This window comes from Sturnira hondurensis, unplaced genomic scaffold (assembly GCF_014824575.4).
Source record: "Sturnira hondurensis isolate 20B ecotype Veracruz unplaced genomic scaffold, ASM1482457v3 Scaffold0013378, whole genome shotgun sequence".
NCBI classification, from domain to species: domain Eukaryota; kingdom Metazoa; phylum Chordata; class Mammalia; order Chiroptera; family Phyllostomidae; genus Sturnira; species Sturnira hondurensis.
This window is the reverse complement of record NW_028086009.1, coordinates 1328363-1347981: the sequence shown is the minus strand read 5'-3', so window position 1 is coordinate 1347981 and position 19619 is coordinate 1328363. Positions and strand designations below refer to the sequence as shown.

The window sequence follows — 19619 nt, the reverse complement described above, 5'->3', positions numbered from 1 at the left end:
TTTTTTTTTTTGTAGATCAAAATTATACCTATGTACTGTGATCAGCAAAAATAGTATTTTTTCCCAATTTTTTTATTTATTTTTCAAGTACAGTTTTCTGTCCAAAAATAGTAATTTTTGGTGTGTCGCAGAATTTTATTGAGTAGCTTAGTTGTGCCATGAAATGAAAAAGGTTGAAAACTCTGTGCTAGAGATAGAATTAAAGCCATGTCTGTAGACTAGTGTTCATAGGTATTATGGATTCAGGCCTTTATAGTTATTCATCTTTTGGGGGGTTCATTTTCTGGCCAAACAATAAGTTTGTAGCGCTTATTTAAAAGCATAAGTTGTTGAGTACTTTTCTACTTTCTTTACCCTCAGATGCAATTGGATGTATTTTTTGATTTTTTGGTTTTGTGTGTTTTACCTTAGGATTGTTTACAGCGTTCCTTTAAGGCTCAAGTTTTCTCCTGCCCTGCTTGCCGGCATGATCTTGGCCAGAATTACATCATGGTTCCCAATGAGATTCTACAGACTCTACTTGACCTGTTCTTCCCTGGCTACAGCAAAGGACGATGATCTGTCTACTTCCACTGTGTTGCTCCTGGTGAATTTTTTGGACAATAAAGAATCTAAAATGGTTGGGGGTGGGTGGGGGTGGAAGCAATGGTGGACCATATCTCTCATGTTCTGAAGCAGCTAATCCTCTTTCCTACATAGCCATCATCTTGTGTGTGTAGTAAGAGGCCCATTTCTCAACTGTCTTTTAAATATCAAAAGGTAGTTCCTGTCAGTAACAACTAGTTGTAATGAGTTAAAGTCAAAGCCTCAGCTCTAGTTGTATCCAAGTTATGATTTATTTTGCAACTACCTCAGGACAGAAAAGATTTATGGGGGTTTTTTAAATCATTGAATAATTAGTTAAATGAAATTTTAGCTACACACTGCCTCCCAAATATTAGTTGTGCCTCGTTCATGTAATTTGATTTTTCAGAAAAGGAAATGACACTTGAGATCATTGGAATGAACACAGCTTCTGTAGTGTGTGTAACACAAATTTAATATCTTCCATTACAATATGTGTTTTGCAAGGGCAGGTTCATTTTTTAGCCCATTTTGTGAGCTCCATTGTGCTTTTTTCTGGTGTTTTATGCAAGTTGACTACTAATGATTAATGAGAACAATATGAATGCATTGTTGCTGCATTAGTGTAATGTGGTGTGGTTTTGCACTTAAAAGAGGTATTCGGATGCTCTAATTGTAAATGTTTATGAAAAGCCTCTTCTGTACTAGTCAAACTGCTTTTAGTGAGTCTCACCAGTGGGTTTACAGCTGCCGAGCATTGAGGACTGGGCTGACTTTTGAGAGGGCTGAAATTGCTTCATATTGTGATCCTAAATTTTATATTCACTATATCCCCTAAAGTATACCTTAATAAATATTTTATGACTAGCAAATAGCTCATCTTGCTTCACTGTTTTACATTTGTCTGGCTCATAGTATGTTCTTTGAAGAATCGGTCATTTCCAGAGTATTTCATCGTATGTTTTTATTAAAACAGACATCTCACACAATTTTTCACTCTTGATTTTTTGGCAATGAGAACTAATATGAAATCTTAAGCACTAAGGACAGATTTCATCCTACATATGATTTTTTTGTTTCTTTTACTAAATTGGAAATTTTTCCAATATAACAACATAGTGTGTTTATTACAACTTCAATCTTATGTCAATTTTAGCATAATCAGTGCTACTTCTTATTTCACAGACACAAAAATATTCTAAAACATAGTTCTCATCTCTGTAGCTGTATTGTTATGTTTTAATTAAAGTTTTAATTTTATTGAATGTTTTCCTACCCCTGAATTCAGAGCTATATAGATATATATATAGCTATATATATCTATATAGCCAATATTTTACTGAATATTTGCTTTGCATTAGTCACTTGTATGTTTTTATATGTATGCATTTAATCCTACTCACAATCCTCAAAGGCAGATACTATTGTCCCCGTCTTATGGATGAATATCAAAGGCACAGAAAGGTTAAGAAACTTGCCAAAGTTCATACACCAAGGAAGTGGCAGAACTATAAATTTAGGCAGTCTGAGTCCAGACCTGGCAGTCTTTTCTTTTGGACTACATAGGCTCTCTCACATTTCAATATAAGCCAAACTAATTTCAGTGTTTTTCCTGCATTCAATTAAATTCAAAACCAGGTTCTGGTTTACAGTATAGTGATTGGGGCTGTTGTCACTTAGGGCTGGTTATAAACATTGGAATCATTTTTATTTTGAAGAATCAAACTTAAACCAAATTGAAAATGGAACATTAAATTGCATCGTCTGGTGTTGTAATTATCTCCTGCATTGGCCACATCACTGCATGAAGGGTGGGGAATGTCTCCCAGATTCAGCTGCTTGCACTGGTTTGGTTCTACCACCTATGTTAGTAAGAGAAGTGATTTCCTCACACTATATATTGTCTTAACTCTGCTTATAACATCATAGACTAGGAAACAAGGCTGACGACAGCTTAACATGTTCAGAAGCGTCAAGTATGGTCGGAAACTAAGCAATTTTATGTTGCTCCTAAACTTTTTTAAAGACTTTGTTTTTTTACATAAATATTTCAGTTTCTGTCTGAAAGATAACAGACTTTTATAAAGCATAATCACAATGCCAACCTCACACATGTATGAAAAGATTAATCCTAAAAAAAAGATTGATGCTAATTATATAAAATACCTAGTAAATGTTCAAATGTCCATTGTGTCAAATACCATACATAGGTATTTTAAGTCAGTTTCTTTGAATCAGGATCCAAATAAGAGTCTTGCATTGTTACTTATTACTATATCTGAAGTGTCTTTTAATCTGTATATAGGCATTCAATCTTTGTTTTCTTTTACTTTTTACACTTTATGTGATGAAATTGTTCTGAAGTCTTTGACAAAATAGATTTTTCTGATTATAACCATGTGGAATGGTTTAACCTGTTTCTCTTTATTTTCTGTAAATTGGTAGTTAGAATTCAAGCATGACCAGATTCAGATTTGATTTTTTTTTTCAAGACTTAAGTTATGTGGTTGTCCATCAACCACACAACTTAAGGGGGTCCATCATATCTGGTTGTCTCTTCACCTTAAGTTTGAAAGATGAGCATTTCACTGGACTCTGCTACATTTAGTAGACTAAAGTGATTACTATTAAGTACTCAGCCACTTTAATACAGGTAGGATTATTTTCATTATTTTTTTCTAGTGTAGGCCAGGCCTTTAGTTTTAGAGCCCACTTCTAAATAATATGGTTTATTCAACAAATATGTGCATGCTAGTATGTTTAAGGATAGTAGATAATCTTTCAGAAGCTGACAATCTAAAACACCCTTAGTTCTCTCACAGCCCTGTTGTGACAATTTGGCTAACAGAAAGGGGCCCTCTCTATAGCCTAAAGCTTTGTGTTTAAAGGTAGATCCTACTTACAGGAGCTGGGTAGAGATGTGCTCTAACTTACCTAATGTCTGCTATTTCTGTCTTTGTCCATTGGGGATCAAATGTTTCCCATTTTTCTTCAGAACACCCTAAAAGACAGAGTTCATGGCTGTCTGCCAAATTTGATAGGAATCGAGTTTGATGGCCTGCTTGCTACCAGCTCACATTGGGAAAACTTCTTCTTGTTTAGTGTCTGCTGACTGGTCCCCATACCAGACCTTTAAATCCCTGGAGGAACTGATATTTAGTAACTTAGATTAATCAGCAGGTACTACAAGGGGAAAAAATGATTAAAACACCAGTCACTTGACACAAGAAGTAACAGCTAACTAGAGGAACCAAACAGGATGACCAAACCACTGCTATTGAAAAAAATGAATGAAAAAATAGTTTTACAGCTATATCCATAAGTGTGAGATTGCATTGCATTGATAGAAGAACAAGCTGCCCTGTGAAGAGTAATTTGAGATTAAAATTTTTAGAAATAAACATTTTAAAAAGAAATGTAATGGACAAACAGAATGGATACTGGCAAGGTTTGAACATACCGCTGAGAAATTCATTATATATGAATATCCTACAGTATGTTTTATCTATTCATCTGACAGTTATTTGGGTTGTTTCCAGGATTTTGGTATTATAAATAAAGCTCCTATGAACCTTTGTGTGTAAGTCTTTGAGAAACAGTTTGACAGTTTCTTACAATATTAAATATATGCTTACCGTACATATCAATTTCGTATTAAAAAATTAAGGTGTATTTCCAGAATAGTTCATATCATTTTATATTCCTGCCAGTAGTTTATGAGAGTTCCAGTTGCTCCAAACACTAACACTTCATTTTGTTTCTTTTCATTCTAACCATTCTAGAGGGTTTCTGTAGCAGATGAAAGTGAGCTGAATATTGACTGACCAGAATGCCTATGGTCGTCATTTGTACTGTTCACCAGCTATTTCTGTGTCTCAAGTGCATGTATTAGGATTGCACATCCTAGCCTGCTTGTGGTTGGCTAGGCCATGTGATCAGTTGGTTAGTGAATTGTGACAGAAAGGTTATGTCATTCCCTCCAGAATTTTATTTCCCCTCCCATGGAGACCAATAGCATCATCCAGATAGAACTTTCATACCAGCTTGGGTTCCAGTGTGAGAATGGTTTCAGAGCCCCCAGCCAACTTGGCATGGCCATACAACATGGGTGAGAAGTAAATCTTTAAGACCCTAAGGTTTTTGAGTTGTTAGTACATGATCTAGCCTCTCTTGGTGGATTGAAGCATTCCTAAATTCCTCAGTCTACCTGTGGCCAAGGAGTTGAAATTTTTATTGGTCTTTTAATAAGAGAGAACTAGAACTAAGTATTGATAAACTTGTTAGTAGTGCTGTAACATGGTCTCTAGTGATCTCTACCCCCTGGTACTTCATGCCCTGTTGTGATCTCCTCCCTTTGAGTGTGGGCTGGACTTACTAATTCTCTTGTAATGAATAGAATGCAGCAGGAGTGATAGGATGTCACTTTGAAAGTTAGGTTATAAAATTACTGTCTTTATGTTGGACAACTTCTCTTGCCCACTCTGAGAGAAGACAACTGCCATGCACTGCTTTATGGAGAATCCTGTGTAGCAAGAAACTACACAGCCAACAGCCAGCAAGGTCCTGAATCCACAGGAGTGGAACTGGACTCAGTCAAACCTTGAACCTCCATGGTGTCTGATAAATCTGTTGTTACTCATAGTATGGCCCCTTATGGGTAATGTGTTATTTTTCTTTTATAAGACTCTTTTCTTTGTATTTGATTTTCAGAAATTTGATGATGTGTTTGATGGATTTCTTTGAAGTCATCTTGTTTTGGGTTCACTTGGCTTCCTGAATCTAGAGTATATCTTCTGCCATATTTGGAAAGTTTCCAGTTATTTTTTAAAATATGATTCAGTCCTGCATTCTTTCTCCTCTTTTTCTGGAACTCCAATGTCATGAATGACTATTAGCTCTTTGTTATTGTACCACGAGACTGACATTCCGTTCCTTTTTCTTCAATTTATATTCTCTATTCAGATTAGATAATTCTCAGGCTGCAGTTTTACTGACTCTGTCACCTACAAGGGGGAACCCAAAAAATGGAATTTATTTTATTTATTAAAAATGCGTATTCTCGCGGGCCTGCGAACCACACGATCACGGTTCGATTTCCAGTCAGGGTACATGCCTGGGTTGCAGGCCAGTTCCCAGCAGGGGACTCATGAGAGGCAACCATACATTGATATTTCTCTCCTCTCCTTCCCTTCCCCTCTAAAGATAAATAAAATCTAAAAAATATATATTTAAAAAAAAAAGAAAGCGGGGCTGAAACCCCATATTTAAAAATAAAAATGTGTATTCTTTCATGTTTATATTTCAGCCACCTCCAAACCACTCTCCATTTGATTCAATATACCTATTAAGATTTTTCTCCCCTGCTCAAAAGTTTTTGGACTCATCGATTTCGATGCCTTTTAGTGCTTCTGCCATTTTTTGTTTCACCTCTTACATCAGCAAAATGTTTCTCTTTGAGGACTTTTCATTCATGAAGCAGTGAATAGGGTGGGTGGGGCAGGGAGTCATGCCATTTTTGGCCAAAAACTACTGAACATTCAGTTCATTGAATGTTAGGCAGGTATGCTCATAAATCCCCAATCATCAAATGGGCAAACACTTTGAAGGAGTCTTGAAAAAAATTCACCAAGGCTGAACGTGGCCTCTAACAACACCAGGTGGTACACTGATGCACTCACCTAGCAGGGGAAGCCTATACTACAAGGGGCCTGCCCTCAGAAGATAATTCTGGGTTTTGGAGTGTACTCCCTAATACAGTCTGCTATTGAGCAGAATATGTTTTTTGTTGGTATTGTTTTGGTTATTGTATTTTTCTGTTCTAAAATTTCCATTTTGGTCTTCTAATATCTCTTATTCAAGTTGAGATTTTCCTGGTTATCAATATGAATAATTTTGCATTGAATCCTGGACCTTTTGAGTATTATGAGAATATTGTTGCAATTAAACCTGTTTTGTAAGGGAAATTCTGTTCATTTTTATCTTTCAGTTCAGAATTCATGTCCTAGCCCAGTTTTATGTTTTAATGTCTATTTAATTTTCCAAGTCTTTGCAGTGTTGTTCTGATCTGCCTCTACCTGGATGCCACCCAAAAACCAATCTGAAACCTGGACAGTCCACTCATAGTTCATTTTGCTATATTGATTATGGTCAGTTTCCTGTCTGGTATGCTGAGGGGTCTGTTCAGGACAACATACACAGATTTCCAGCTCCCTTCTCTTTACAGGTTAGGGTAGGGATGGTTCACAGGGCTCTTGCCAGTCTCAGTGCTAGGGGAATGGGTGTTTACTTGGAGTGGAGCAGATATAATCAAACGTTTTTTTTCCTATAGGTCTCCTTTTTCTAATATCTTTGGCTTGTGAAAGCAGGCCTTTCTTTCTTTGGGTCCAATGATGTTTTGGGGCTGTAGGTTTCCTTCGCACCTACACCAAAAGAAGGCAAAAGAAATACTCCAGGAAACTTCCAGGTCAGTCCTCAAATTCAAAATGCATACCCAGGCAACCTTTTTTCACCTTTTCAAGTCTTTTGCTTGCTACTTTGCATATTTCATTGAGGGTTTTTAGCAGTACAGTAGCCGCCCCTCCCCACCATTTATGGTTTCACTTTCTGTGATTTGTTACCTGAGGTCAATTGTGGTCCAAAAATATTGAATGGAAAATTTCAAAAATAATTGATAAGTTTTTAATTGTACACCATTCTTGTTGGCATAATGAAGTCTCTTGCAGTCCGGGACTTGAGTCGTCCCTTTGTCCAGCATATCCGTGTTTACCCATCCTGCCCTTTGGCCACTTGGTAGCCACCATCTTGGTTTTCAGATCAGCTGTAGCAGTATCACAGTGCTTGTGTTCAAGTAACAGTTATTTTACTTACTAACTGCCCCAAGAATAATGATGCTGTTAATTTGGATATGGCAAAGAAAAGTCATAAAGTCCTTCCCTTAAGTGAAAAAGTATATATGTTTAAGGAAAAGTCATAGTATATGTAGTACTCTGGCATCCACTGGGCGATTTGGAACATTTACCCCTCAAATAAGGGAGGGTTTTCATATTTAGCAACTAAGGAATAGGGTGGAATGTATTTACTGCATCTAGTGTGGAACTCAAAGTCTCCCAAGTAGAGACTTTTCAAAAACCCTTTTCAAAAACAGGTTTAATAACAAAGAACCTATTTGAGAGGAAAAAGAACATTTATTAAGCACTTAAGTGTCAGATACTACACCAAATGATACTAAAACTTTCCAGCATTTCACCACTAGTAAGGATGACTGGTGAGCAGACTGTAACTATCATGTCCTCAGGGCTCTGAAAAAGCCCGAGGTGAGTGACCGTGTGGCCAAGCATCTGTAATTTCATATTGTCGGAGCCATCACTGTACCCTGGGGTGTGCAGCTTTCTGTAAGTTTGCTGTGCCTGAGCCAAGAAAGAAGGCAGACACAGATTTCTACAGAAATTATGATTCTATGAAAGATTTTGAAGAGATGGGGAAGGCGGTATCTTCCAGAGTGCAAAGTGGTTTTGGAATGCAAAGAATTTCTTTGGGTAGAATTCCATGAAAGTTTGTCACTGACCTGTGTTTCTAAATTATGAAACATGACTGAATTAAGGAATAGTTTCTCTTTGTGGACAGTAAGTCCTCTTAGTTTTTCTTCATGATATTCTGGGCACTTGCATCAGAATTGATGAGGGATTTTAACTTTTTTATGAACCTTACAAAGATAACAGTTTCAGTATTTAAAAATTTCATTATTTTAGGGGAGAAAAAACTTCGCAGCAATACCACAAAGAAAAATTTCCCTTTTATAATAAAGAAACACAGGCCAGGAAAAGAAAAGTAACATCTAGCCATGCTCTATTTATTGTTTTTTTTTTTTAAATGTAAAAAATTACAAAGCAACTGTAGTGAACACCATGCATACAGACTTGCCAGTATTGGTCAATGTTAATAACTTTTGTTCTTAAATAAAGGGAAAAAAGTGCTAGAAACAAAGCTGACATGCTTTCTTCACCTCCCCACCTAAGAAATTATGAATTTAATGCTGGCTTTTCACTTGATTTTTAAAAATTATTTTATTGTTGTTTAAGTACAGTTGTCCACATTTACCCCCCTCTGCTCACCCCGCCCATCCATCCCCACCTCCCTCCCCTGCCTCCACCCGCCCTTGGTTTTGTCCATGTGTCCTTTATAGTTGTTCCTGAAAACCCTTCCCCACCATTATCCTCTCCCACCTCCCCTCTCGTTACTGTCAGATTGTTCTTAATTTCAATGCCTCGGGTTATATTTTGCTTTCTTGTTTGTTTTGTTGATTAGGTTCTATTTTTCACTTGATTTTTATAAAAGTGCTCATGTGTAAGTATTCATAAACAAAATATTGCAAGTGTTAACTTATGCAAGTGATACCGTACAAATTCTGCAAATTTGTTTTGGCATAGTCTGATAACTAAATTGATTCTCTCTGAATTTGTTACTGAGATTTTAGATTTATCACTATCATTGCAATTTCTTCTCTATCTTTATTATAAAGGGGCAAGGGTATTTTTTTTCTTTTTCTCCTTGTTCTTACACAGGCTCTGGCACAAGTAATGCCCATTTCTTAATACAAAATATTTTATTACAAAATCATAAGAATGTAGTTCTGTAACATAACAATATCACACTCAAGCACACCATATGACAGTAGAAGTGAAATGTCCAATTTAAAACTAAAAATTATTACATCCATGTTATTGCCCTACCAGTCACTCAAGCATGCGTTAATTTCCATCAGATCCTGTATTTGAAGAGGGTCAGGTCCACCCCAATCCTTGAATTGCACTGAAAGTTATTTGATTCAATCAGTTTCTATTATTTTGTAGTCATTTTAAGCTTTTAACATACCTATGCATTAGATCATATTGATATTTATAAAATGATCAATACATCAGTTTTTTTCCTGATTAAGGCAAATATCTTACCATATTTATTTCCCTTCCTATTGTCTTTTCTGACCTATTTTCCATATCAATGTTACTATTTTGGTTATAACTTTTTTAAGGTTATAACTATTTTTAAGATTATAACTATGTTTTGTTTATTATGCTATTACAACTGTCCTAATTTTTTTCCCGTTGCCCCCATTTCCCCAGTCCTCTAGCAATCCCCACCCCCAAGTTCATGTCCATGGGTCTTGCTTATAATTTCTTTGGCTTCTATATTTCCTATAGTATTCTTAACATCCCCCTGTCTATTTTGTACCTACCATTTATGTTTCATATTCCCCACAACATTTTTCCCATTCTCCCCCTTCCCCCTCCCTCCCTGCTGCCCTGGTGCTGAATCCCAGTGTGGGTGTGTTTACATGGGTTCTAGGACTGTATGGGTCCTTTAAATGGATTCTCATGAAACACCAGCAGTTACTTCTGCTCCCCCAACCCCTACTTGTTTTTACAGCCAGAAGTTACGAGGCTTTATTCCCCCAGTGCTGGAACCCTGGGCTGCATGGTGTGGCCTGTGCTGGGATCACTTATTCCCCAAGTGTCCCTCTCTGTTTTTATCTGCCAGATGCAGATACAGGACCAGACCACACTGCATCCTGCCTGCCCCTCCTACCCATCTGAATATTTCTTTAAATCCTTAGTTGTTGGACTTCAATTTTCTGGAAGTTCTGATTGCTTTTTGTTTTGAGTTTATTTTTATGGTTGTGAGAGGAAGCAAAGCATGTCCACCTGCACCTCCCCACCTTGGCCAGAGTCTCTAGTTGTAACTTTTTTTAAAACCCAATTTGTTTTTGCCCTGACTGGTGTGGCCTAGTGGATTGGGTGTAATCCTACAGACCAAAAGCTCTTGGTCAGGGCACATGCCTGGGTTGCAGGCCAGGTCCCCGGTCCAGGGCATGCAAGAGGAAACCAATCGATGTTTCTTTTGCACATCAATGATTTTATCTCTTTCTCCCTCCCTTTTCCTCTCTCTAAAAATAAATACATAAAATCTTTTTTTTTTAATCCACATTTTTTTAATGTTTGAGTTACTAAATGTTATCAGTAACTCAAGACTCCCGGATGATTTAAGACGGACAAGACTTGTCTCCCTTTTTTTTTGGCTATTTCACGTTGAATACTTCAAGATGCTTTTGTATCATTGACCCTTCAGTGAAGGTCTAGGAACCGTAAGTTTTCCCAATCTTTGTAAGTCTGAAAAGGACTTTATTTGTCACACTGATTTTTAGATGAATAAATTGACTAGGTTAGAATTCTAGATCCCTAGTTACCTTTACTCAGGATTTTGTAGGTATTCCATTGTGTTCTGGAGTCCATTGAGAAAAAAAAGTTGAATGTCAATTTGATAGTTCCTTGTGTTTTCCCTCAACTGAGTTTCACTGAAATTTTTGTAGGTGAGGATTAATTACTATTTGCTTTGTTTGGGATTCATTGTACTCCTTTAAATTAAAAATGTATGACTCAGTTCTAAAATTTTTTGTCCTTTTTTAGAAATATTGCTCCTTAGCCAAATTCTCTTATCTCCAGTCTCAACCTCCTAGTTTTCACAGTCTAACCTTAGCATCTCTTAAATCATTCATCTCTACCCCTCTGTGCTAGGTTCTAGGTGATTTCCTCACATCAGTCATTCTTCCACTTCATTGAATTTTCTTTTTGAGTTTAGTCAAAGTTCAACCCATCTAAATAAGTTATTTTAAGAAGTATATTTCCTGATTTTGTTTGACTTTATCTCTTCTAGTTTCATAATCTCTTGTATTCATTTATGAATCTTAGTGTTTCCAATGTGTCTTTGGGCATTTAAAAACTTATTTCAAAGCCCTTTTAATCTTACTCATTTCTGGTTCCTAAAGTAAGAATTTTGCCAGCTATTGTTGCTTAACATTGAATTTCATTGTGTTTGTAAACTTGTGAGTTCATTTTCTGGGGAATTTTCTTCTCAGAGTGTTTTCTTTAGAGCTTTGTGTAGATACTATTGCTTCCTTTGGAAAAAAATTTTAGATAGTTTCTTCTAGGGCCATATATGTTCTCCTGAAACTGAACTGTTAATTTTGTTGAATGGGAGTCCAAGATGTAACTGACTCTGGCTTCTGCATTCACATGTAGCAAAGCCCCTTGTGAGTGACCATGGTCTGGGAGGGAAGGCTTGTTTCCTACCATGACCCTGGGTTTAGTAGATACTGATTTTTTGGTCCTCATTGGAACAGGGCTTTCCCAGTTATAAAAATGCCCCATTTCTGCTCCTTACTGTCCATTCTTTCCTTCCTTGAGAACCTATGTTGGTTTGTTTTCTTAATGGGAGTAAGAGGACTGTTTTACCATCATATGCATGTCTTTGGAGCAGGGACGGCAGTATTTCCAACGCCTGTTCAGTTTCTCCAGAAAGAAGAGTGCTCTCAGTGTTTCCGTATATTATTTCACTGACTACTCTCACCTCCTGCGGAGTAAATGGCATCATCTCCATTTTACAGACAAGGTGGTGGTTTCATAGAATTAGTTACTCACCCTAAACAACAGGTAGTCAGTGCAGACCTAGAATTTCAACTCAGAACTGTGTTACTTCCTGCTATGTTTTCTGCTTCACTGTGTTATTTATTTTTAATTTACATTATGTCCTCTTGCCTTTTGAAAACTAGGTTTGGACACTATTTTAAAGAGAACCAATGTGCAGCATGCATGAATTAAAAATATCTGAAAGGTTGTGGTATGGCACATCCTTCTTTCAAGACTCTTCTCATTTTCATACTTATAAAAACCATGGGGGCGGCATTCTGAAATGCAACTATGACACCTTTCAGCCTCTCCTCCCGGAACTGCCTCATGCTCACTGGCATTGAACTTCAGATTGACAGCACTTCTCTCATGGTGGACACTGTCCCAGACAAAAGTCTCCCTTTCTGACTAAATACAAAAATAGCGCTGACCCTCCACACTCCTCCCCCACCCCCCCCAACATGGCTGACACCACACAGTACACTCACTCCTTTGCTATTTGCAAGTTAAATAAACTTGCAAAAAAACAGGCAACCCCACTGTCTCCTGCCATGGAGAGTATTTTTCTCATTGTCTTTTGGAATGCCTCTGAAGCAGCCTCTTTTAACTAATAAAAACATTTAGTTCTTCTATTTTGGGGAAAGAATATTCCTGTGTATTTCATGTATTTCATAAAATATGTTGAATGCAAGTGACTTATCTTTTTTTTACCCCATTCTTCATTCCAGTCTTTTAAGAAAGAATGTTTGTATCTCATTCTACTTTGGCCACTCCTGCTGCAGTGAGGAACACTTGGATCAAGTCCCCAGCGGCAGCACTGTTGGGGGAAAGTCTGCATTTTTTTAGGATGACTGGCATTGGATCCTGGTGCCATTGGATCCCGCCCTGCTTCTGGGAGTAGGGCTGTTATTTTAAAGCACTTAAATCTTCTGAGTTTCACCAAGTGTTTTCTGGGAGGTTTTCCCCCCATTGATTTTCAAAAGTGCTTTAGGAGAAAATTTGAAATGTCACACTTGAACTATACATTTTTACTAGTGATGTTAAAGCACAAAGCAGCAATCAGATCAGAAGCACTTGCTGTACTAAAATTTCTCTTGCATCGCTTCTGAAAACTCTAACCTCTACAAGGGAGAGGTCTAGACACCCAGAAAGTCCTGTAGGGCCATGAAAAAAGTAACTTAGATTTTCTTCAAACCTCCATCAATTCTACTGAATTCAGAAAAATTACAGGCAATCTCCAACTTGCATTTCAGAAGTTGTCAAAGGAGGAGAGCCCTGATCTGTGGTTTGAAGTAGGTTGAAAAGGAAATAATCCCGTTTGTACAAATTTGTACAGATGTTTCCTGTAGAAACAGTGATAGAGAGGAAAGAGGTAGCAGATTACCCTGTAAAACCAATTAAACCAAAAGCTCTCAACACTGCTTGAATGGAAAAGATGCCCACTAACTCTTGCTACTTCCAGGGACCAGAGACCTTCTCCTGCCCCAAATTAACTCCATTTCCAAATAAACTTTGGGATGGGTGATCTGACAGCCAGGATTCTAACTGTAATATCAGGGATTTATCGCCATCCCCAGGGAGTTGTGGGTACAAAAGGTGTGGAGATGTGGGGAAGCTCCAGATGAATGATGGGTACAGGTATGAAGGCTGGGCACCAACTCCTACTTCCTGGATTCCTTGTTTGTGGAGTGACCACACTCTTGTCTCAAGCCCCACCTCTACTCTTCTCCGTAGAGGAGACTGAAAATGACCTCCCTGCATCCGTGTTACTGCATCAGCACTGGGGAAACCTGCCTTTTTAGCTTCCCTCCTCACCTGGGGTCAGCACCGGGCAGCGAGTCTGGCTTGGAGCATCTGCTCAACAGACTCAGACTTTCCCTCTGGTGGGTGTCTCCCGGCCTAGACTGGTGAGGCACCGAGGGCAGAAATGGAGCAAGCCCTCTGGCTAGAGATCCAAAACCACAGTCTCCAATCAGCTTTCTCTGTAATAAAGCTACATTCTGATCTTAAAAAAAAACAAAAACTTGTAGCTGCAGTGCAGGCAGGAGCAAATCTAGCAGATCAGAGAGCGAGGCCAAAGCGCATGTGGCGCTGGCTCTGACTGTCCTCCAGCGGTGGGAGCCTCCGCCAAGGCCTGAAAGGAGGGATTTTTCTCTCAAGGCAGTAAGATTGCATAAAAAATACTGGCTAGACTAACTTTAGTATCTTTCCTACCTTCACCATCCCTTAAAGGCTTAGAGTTCTGGGAAATCCCTGAAGTGAAGAAGGCTGAGAGACAATGCCTGGAACTTTTAAAAATGGAAATTGCAGCCAGGGCCCAGTGTTCCATGTTAACGTGCCCACCCGGAATCTAGACACACAGGGTTGAAAGGTCACTGCCCCAGGAAACCTCTCTGAACCTGCCCAATGTTCTGAAGCCCTGGGAGTCTCTAAAAGCACCGAACATCTCAGTTTCCAACTTCTTGTCCCAGAGACTTCTTGCACCTGACAGTGACAATTATACCCTTCACACTGTTCACATCAGTGTATCCAAGGTACTCGATGTCACCGAACTGTAGAATTTAAAAATGTTAAATTTAACTGTTAAATTAAAAAAGATACATGTAATGTATATTTTACCACATAGAAAAAGGAGTGGAGCCTGGCTGGTGTGGCTCAGTGGATTAAGTGATGGCCTGTAAACTGAAAGGTCACTGGTTCGATTCCCAGTCAGGGCATGTGCCTGAGTTGTGGGTCAGGTTCCCAGTTGGGGGTGTATGAGAGGATACACTGATGTTTCTCTCCCTCTCTCTCCCTCCCTTCCCCTCTCTCTAAAAGTAAATAAATATTTTTTTAAAAAAGGAGAGGGCATCCTACACAAAGTCTGTCCAGAGGTGCTGTTTCAAGGCCCAGCATTTTGTACTTTGCTTGAACAGAATTCACAGAAGGCACTGAAAATAGTGGTTTCTGTGACAATGGCACTCTTTGAGATCAAGGATCAACCCTTTATTGATTCCATTCCTATTTCTTTTTTCATTGAACACATACTACAGGTAGGACCCTGGCTCAGCACTGGGAATCCACTGATCTGGTCCCTGCTCTCAGAGAACTTGGTCTAATGAGGCAAAATAAATAAATAAAACAGACCAAAAAAACACAAACTAAGAACAAAAACCCCCGGTCAACAGAATAATCGTTAATTGTGCTATGAGTATAGAAAAAAATCTGAGTACTAACAAGCAAATGATAGAGCCCATTTCCTGGAAATGTGTAGAAGACCTTTTGGAGAAGATGCTGAAAAAATGAACAAACAGCATCCAGCACAGCAAGGCTGGTCGGGAGTGCTCCACGTGGAGGGTACCACACAGGGAAGGACCCAAAGGTGGGAAAGTCAGGTGCACAAGTGTCTGGTGAAAAACATGAGTCACTTAATAGTAGTGAAGGACAAATAGTTCACTTAGACATTCCATCACTTGTCTTTGCCCTGATGGATTTAGGGGACAAGCAATGAATGCACTATTGTAGAAACAACTTTGATGTTCAACCTCTTAACACCTTACAGCCTGATAAAGACATTAGAAAATGCTGTTCACCTCCAATGCTTAGTTTTCACATCCTTATCCTTCCTCAGAAGGGGCAACTCCATGCCCTGATTGGAGCTTGTGTTGGGCGGTCTTCTGGTGAGCAGTGACCATGGAAGTGGGATAACCTGTTGTCACCGGTGGGCAAGCTGTTCAGCCTGGGTTCAAGCAGTGGCTGTCCCTCACCAGCTGTGTGACCTCAGGCATCTCTCCATACCATGCCCCTCATGTGTAAAATGGGGTGTTATGAGGTTCCAATGAGATAATACATTTTAAACACTTAGTAGTACCGGACACCTGAGAAGTACTCAATAGATAGCCATCACTTAATAATTAGGTTAACAAGGAACCATGGGTCCCTTCACTTCTCTACTGCTTAGTTAGGCTGAATAAATTTTCACAGGCTTTTTTTTTTAAGTGTGAGAACAAGTGGACCACTTGCAGAGCACTCAGACCTTTTGTTCAGATCACTGTCATAATGTAAGAGTTGAGCAAGCTGCCCGTGAGGAACCAAGTAGATGGGCCTAACAACCATCAGGGAAGAACATCTGGAGCATTTTCTATGTGCAGGAGAAACATTTGTGGCAGGCCAGCTACTTGCCAATCTGAAACCCATTCTCCCCCTTTTCTCTAATTAAACCCCTGATTTCTTTTGGGGCAGTCACATGCCCAGGTAAAAGGACTCCCCGTCACCCTTCCAGCGAGGGGTGGCAATTCGAACCAGTCCTGGCCAGTTAAAAGCAAGCAGAACTTACCAGGAGGAAACTTAGGAAGCCATTTCAAAAGAAGCTGACTTGGATGGAATTTGCCTTTTGTCTCTTGTTTTTCCTCTTTTTCCCTATCTGCAATGGGTATGTGATGCCTGGATATGCAGCGGCTGTCTTAAGAATATGAGGATGAAGACTATCTGCAAAAGACAGAACAGAGAGACTGAAGGAGCCTCACCTCCGGACTTATTGTTAGATGAGAAAAAAATAAACCACTGTTTGATAAGTTTCTGTAGTTGAGTTTCACTTACCCACAACCTAAAACACATTCTAACAAAAAGAGCCAAAGTGGTATTCACTGGTAAACAATATATATATTCTTTTTTTTTCCTAGCTAGCCAAAGATAAATTGATAATGTAACAATGGTATTGGGTTAGGTACTCTCACTACCCTTCAAATCCCTCTGAACCTGTATACAGAAGATTGAAAAAATGGACCAAAAAGACATTCTTCAAATTGAAATGCTTTTATTAGAATACTAATAATTACAGATAAAAAAAACCCACACACATGAAAAAAAGAGAGAAACCACTCAAAAACTACAGATTAGCCAAATTAGAGAAAAAGACTTCTGCGGCATATACAAAATGTAAACATTTGCCCTGGGAATTTCCACAGATGGCACTGTCCATGAGGACTTATTTGGAACAAAAATATGTCTACCGAGTCTCCGCTATAGCCGCTACAATATCTGCCAACTTGCTGCATTGAACTTAAACTACCTAGTGCACCCCAAATTTTCTACGTAAAAAACTAAAAATGGGTCCGAATCAAGGCAATTTGAACATCAACTGCTGCAAGTGGAAGTGGAGGCACCGAAGGAGATCAATCTCCCAACAATGAGCTCCCACTCCCTATGCCAAGTGTATTTACAGTCACCTTGAGAGAGATTACAAAAATATACACAGTATATAAATCCCCTGCTTGAGTCTAGGGTGGTAGGTAAAATATTTCTTGCTTATCAAATGGTCCAGAGAGAGGCATCAAATCAGTCACTCGAACTCAGGAAGAGCGGACTAAGAAGAGGCCCTCTTCTGTTCGGAAAATGGAGACTCATAAACTTCCATGGGTGGGCAGGTACAAACCAGGTGCTGATCTCCATAGATGTCATCAATCCGAGCAATGGTTGGCCAGAATTTGTTCTCTGGTTTCACAAAGGGCTGTAAGGACAAAGCATGGAAACATTCTGCAACATTCGGAGAGGTTTCCCTTGGGAGAGGAGACTGCAATGCATCCCCACAGCCTAAGACACCACTAGCCCAACAAGTACGCAAACTGTAAGAAACTAAAAGCCAACCCTTCATCACCATCCCCGCAAATCCAACTTTTGATGCTTGTCTCCACCCCATCGAACAAACTGCACGGCATTTTCTCTCAGAAAAGAAAGAAAAATTGCCTTTGGGGCCACCTCACTGTTGGGTGATGGTAGAGAACGCCTACTTGACAGAGACGCCCCTTCTGTCTTCCTCGGCTGTGTGCCCTCCAGAGTCCCAGGCTGACACTCGGGCTCTGACTTCAGAGGCCTGAAAGCCAACGCCCGCGGTCTGCGTCCTCCCCTCGTCATGGCCCACATTTCACAAGGCGTCCCACACATGGTTACTGTGAGACTGTAAACGCGGGAGCCCTTCAGAAGAGGTGACGGCCCCTCACATGCACATGAGCGTAGGCCCGGCCGGCACAGTTAGCTTCAGGGGAGAACTTACGAGCGGGAACGCTGCCACCTCTCTAGAATACGGCCGATCCCAGCGCGAGGATGTGACACAGGTGAGGGAGTGTGGAGACATCTGAGACAGACATGGGTGAAAGAGGGATCAGAGCGGAACACTGCCTTCTCCGTCAGGAGCTTCTGACAGAAGCCCATGGGCAGAGAAGGCTCTTTCGTTTCCATTTGGGGGGAAGGAAATCTTGGTAGGAATTTTTTTTATTGTGAAAGATTTCAAATATCAGAAAGTTATGGTAATATATAATAAGCACATCTACTGCCCAACATAAATTAACACATTGTCGTATTTGCTTAGCCTTTTAAAATAAAAAGCATTAGGGGCAGTTGAAACGGCCTGTATGTGCCCTCCTCCCCAGTGCTAACCACTACCTTGAATTTGGTATTTGCCATCCTTACCATGTTTTATACTATTACTGCCTGCATTAATAAACAATACATAGCATAGTTTGGTACCTTTTTAAACCTTATATCATCCTATGAGTATTATTCTCCACTTGCTTTTTGTAACTCAGTATTATGTTCTTTAGATGTCTATTGCCATTTTTAACAACAGCCTAAATCCTGAAAGAATCAGCAGTACCCAGAGAAAAAGGAACAGTACAAATGACCCTACTGCATTCCTTCACTACCCTGTCAAAGTCACACTAAGGGCCTGCCTTCTCCCACCAGCTTTCCAGAAGTTGCTTGAGCTTCTCTGAGCATCTCACAGGTGTTGTCGGCTTGGAGCCACAACAGCACAACCATGGCCTTCGTGGTATTGTCAATTCATGACGCCCCGGCTTAGTCATACCTGGACTTCACAAGAAATTTAGGGCTTTGACCAGATGTAAAATGAATATATTCTGGAAGAGGTGGGTAATGCCTAACAAATTTCCTCCAACATGAGCCATAAAAATTATAAAACATTCAGGCCAAGTACCAACCCAGTTGCTCTAAGTGGTACCTCTCTAACATCAGAACTTCTCTTTGTCCCAAGCATGTGAGGTAAATAATGTCACGAGAAAGCATCATGTAGAGACACAGAATAAGACTTCCTCAACTAAATAGAGTCCTTCAGTCTCTGCTCCCTCTTTAGCAACTAGTTGGGGGCATGTGTGGTATGTAGCTCCCACAACCCCCAAACAATTACATAAACAAAATTAAGGTATAGAAAATATCTACATTATGCTCGAATAACCAACTACGTCTAAGATTTAAACTTCCAAGTGATAAGTGCATCTTCCCAGAAGAATGGCCTTAATTCCAGGCAAGAATATCATCTTGTGATGAGAGAGTTCAGGGGTTGCCGACACACTGACCCAACAACTCTCCTCCTCTGTGGGACATTTGGAATAGAGTACCAGCGCCTGCACACCTTCAGCGGGTTGACCCTTGGGTCCAGGCGGCCCTCCTCGATGTCGGCGATTTCCTGCCGAATGCTGATCATGGCATCACAGAATCTGTCCAGCTCCGCCTTGTCTTCCGACTCAGTGGGCTCGATCATGAGAGTCCCTGCCACTGGCCAGGACATAGTAGGGGCGTGAAATCCTGCAGGGGAGACCAGGC

At 39.7% G+C, this 19619-nt stretch overlaps 2 protein-coding genes across 5 annotated transcripts in view; one reads left to right on the top strand and one right to left on the bottom strand.

The window, feature by feature from the left end:
- UHRF2 (ubiquitin like with PHD and ring finger domains 2) overlaps window positions 1-1436 on the top strand; it is an 86565-nt gene extending 85129 nt beyond the window's left edge. Inside the window, exon 16 of the mRNA XM_037061401.1 lies at window positions 412-1436. Within this exon, the coding sequence (XP_036917296.1) occupies window positions 412-558 (147 nt within the window). The 3' untranslated portion in view covers window positions 559-1436. The remainder of the gene's footprint in view (window positions 1-411) is intronic.
- A 14984-nt stretch (window positions 1437-16420) lies between these two features.
- The window catches only part of GLDC (glycine decarboxylase), a 76090-nt gene continuing 72891 nt past the window's right edge, over window positions 16421-19619 (bottom strand). Inside the window, exons 23-26 of one of the 4 annotated variants that reach the window (XM_037061399.1) lie at window positions 19429-19601; window positions 18055-18135; window positions 17437-17511; window positions 16421-16490 (exon numbers count right to left, since the gene is read on the bottom strand). In XM_037061399.1, coding sequence (XP_036917294.1) covers window positions 16422-16490; window positions 17437-17511; window positions 18055-18135; window positions 19429-19601 — 398 coding nt within the window. In that variant the 3' untranslated portion in view covers window position 16421. Of the gene's footprint in view, window positions 16491-16803; window positions 17512-18054; window positions 18136-19428; window positions 19602-19619 lie in introns of those variants that run through there. The other 3 variants (XM_037061398.1, XM_037061400.1, XR_005068700.1) reach the window with 3 other exon arrangements.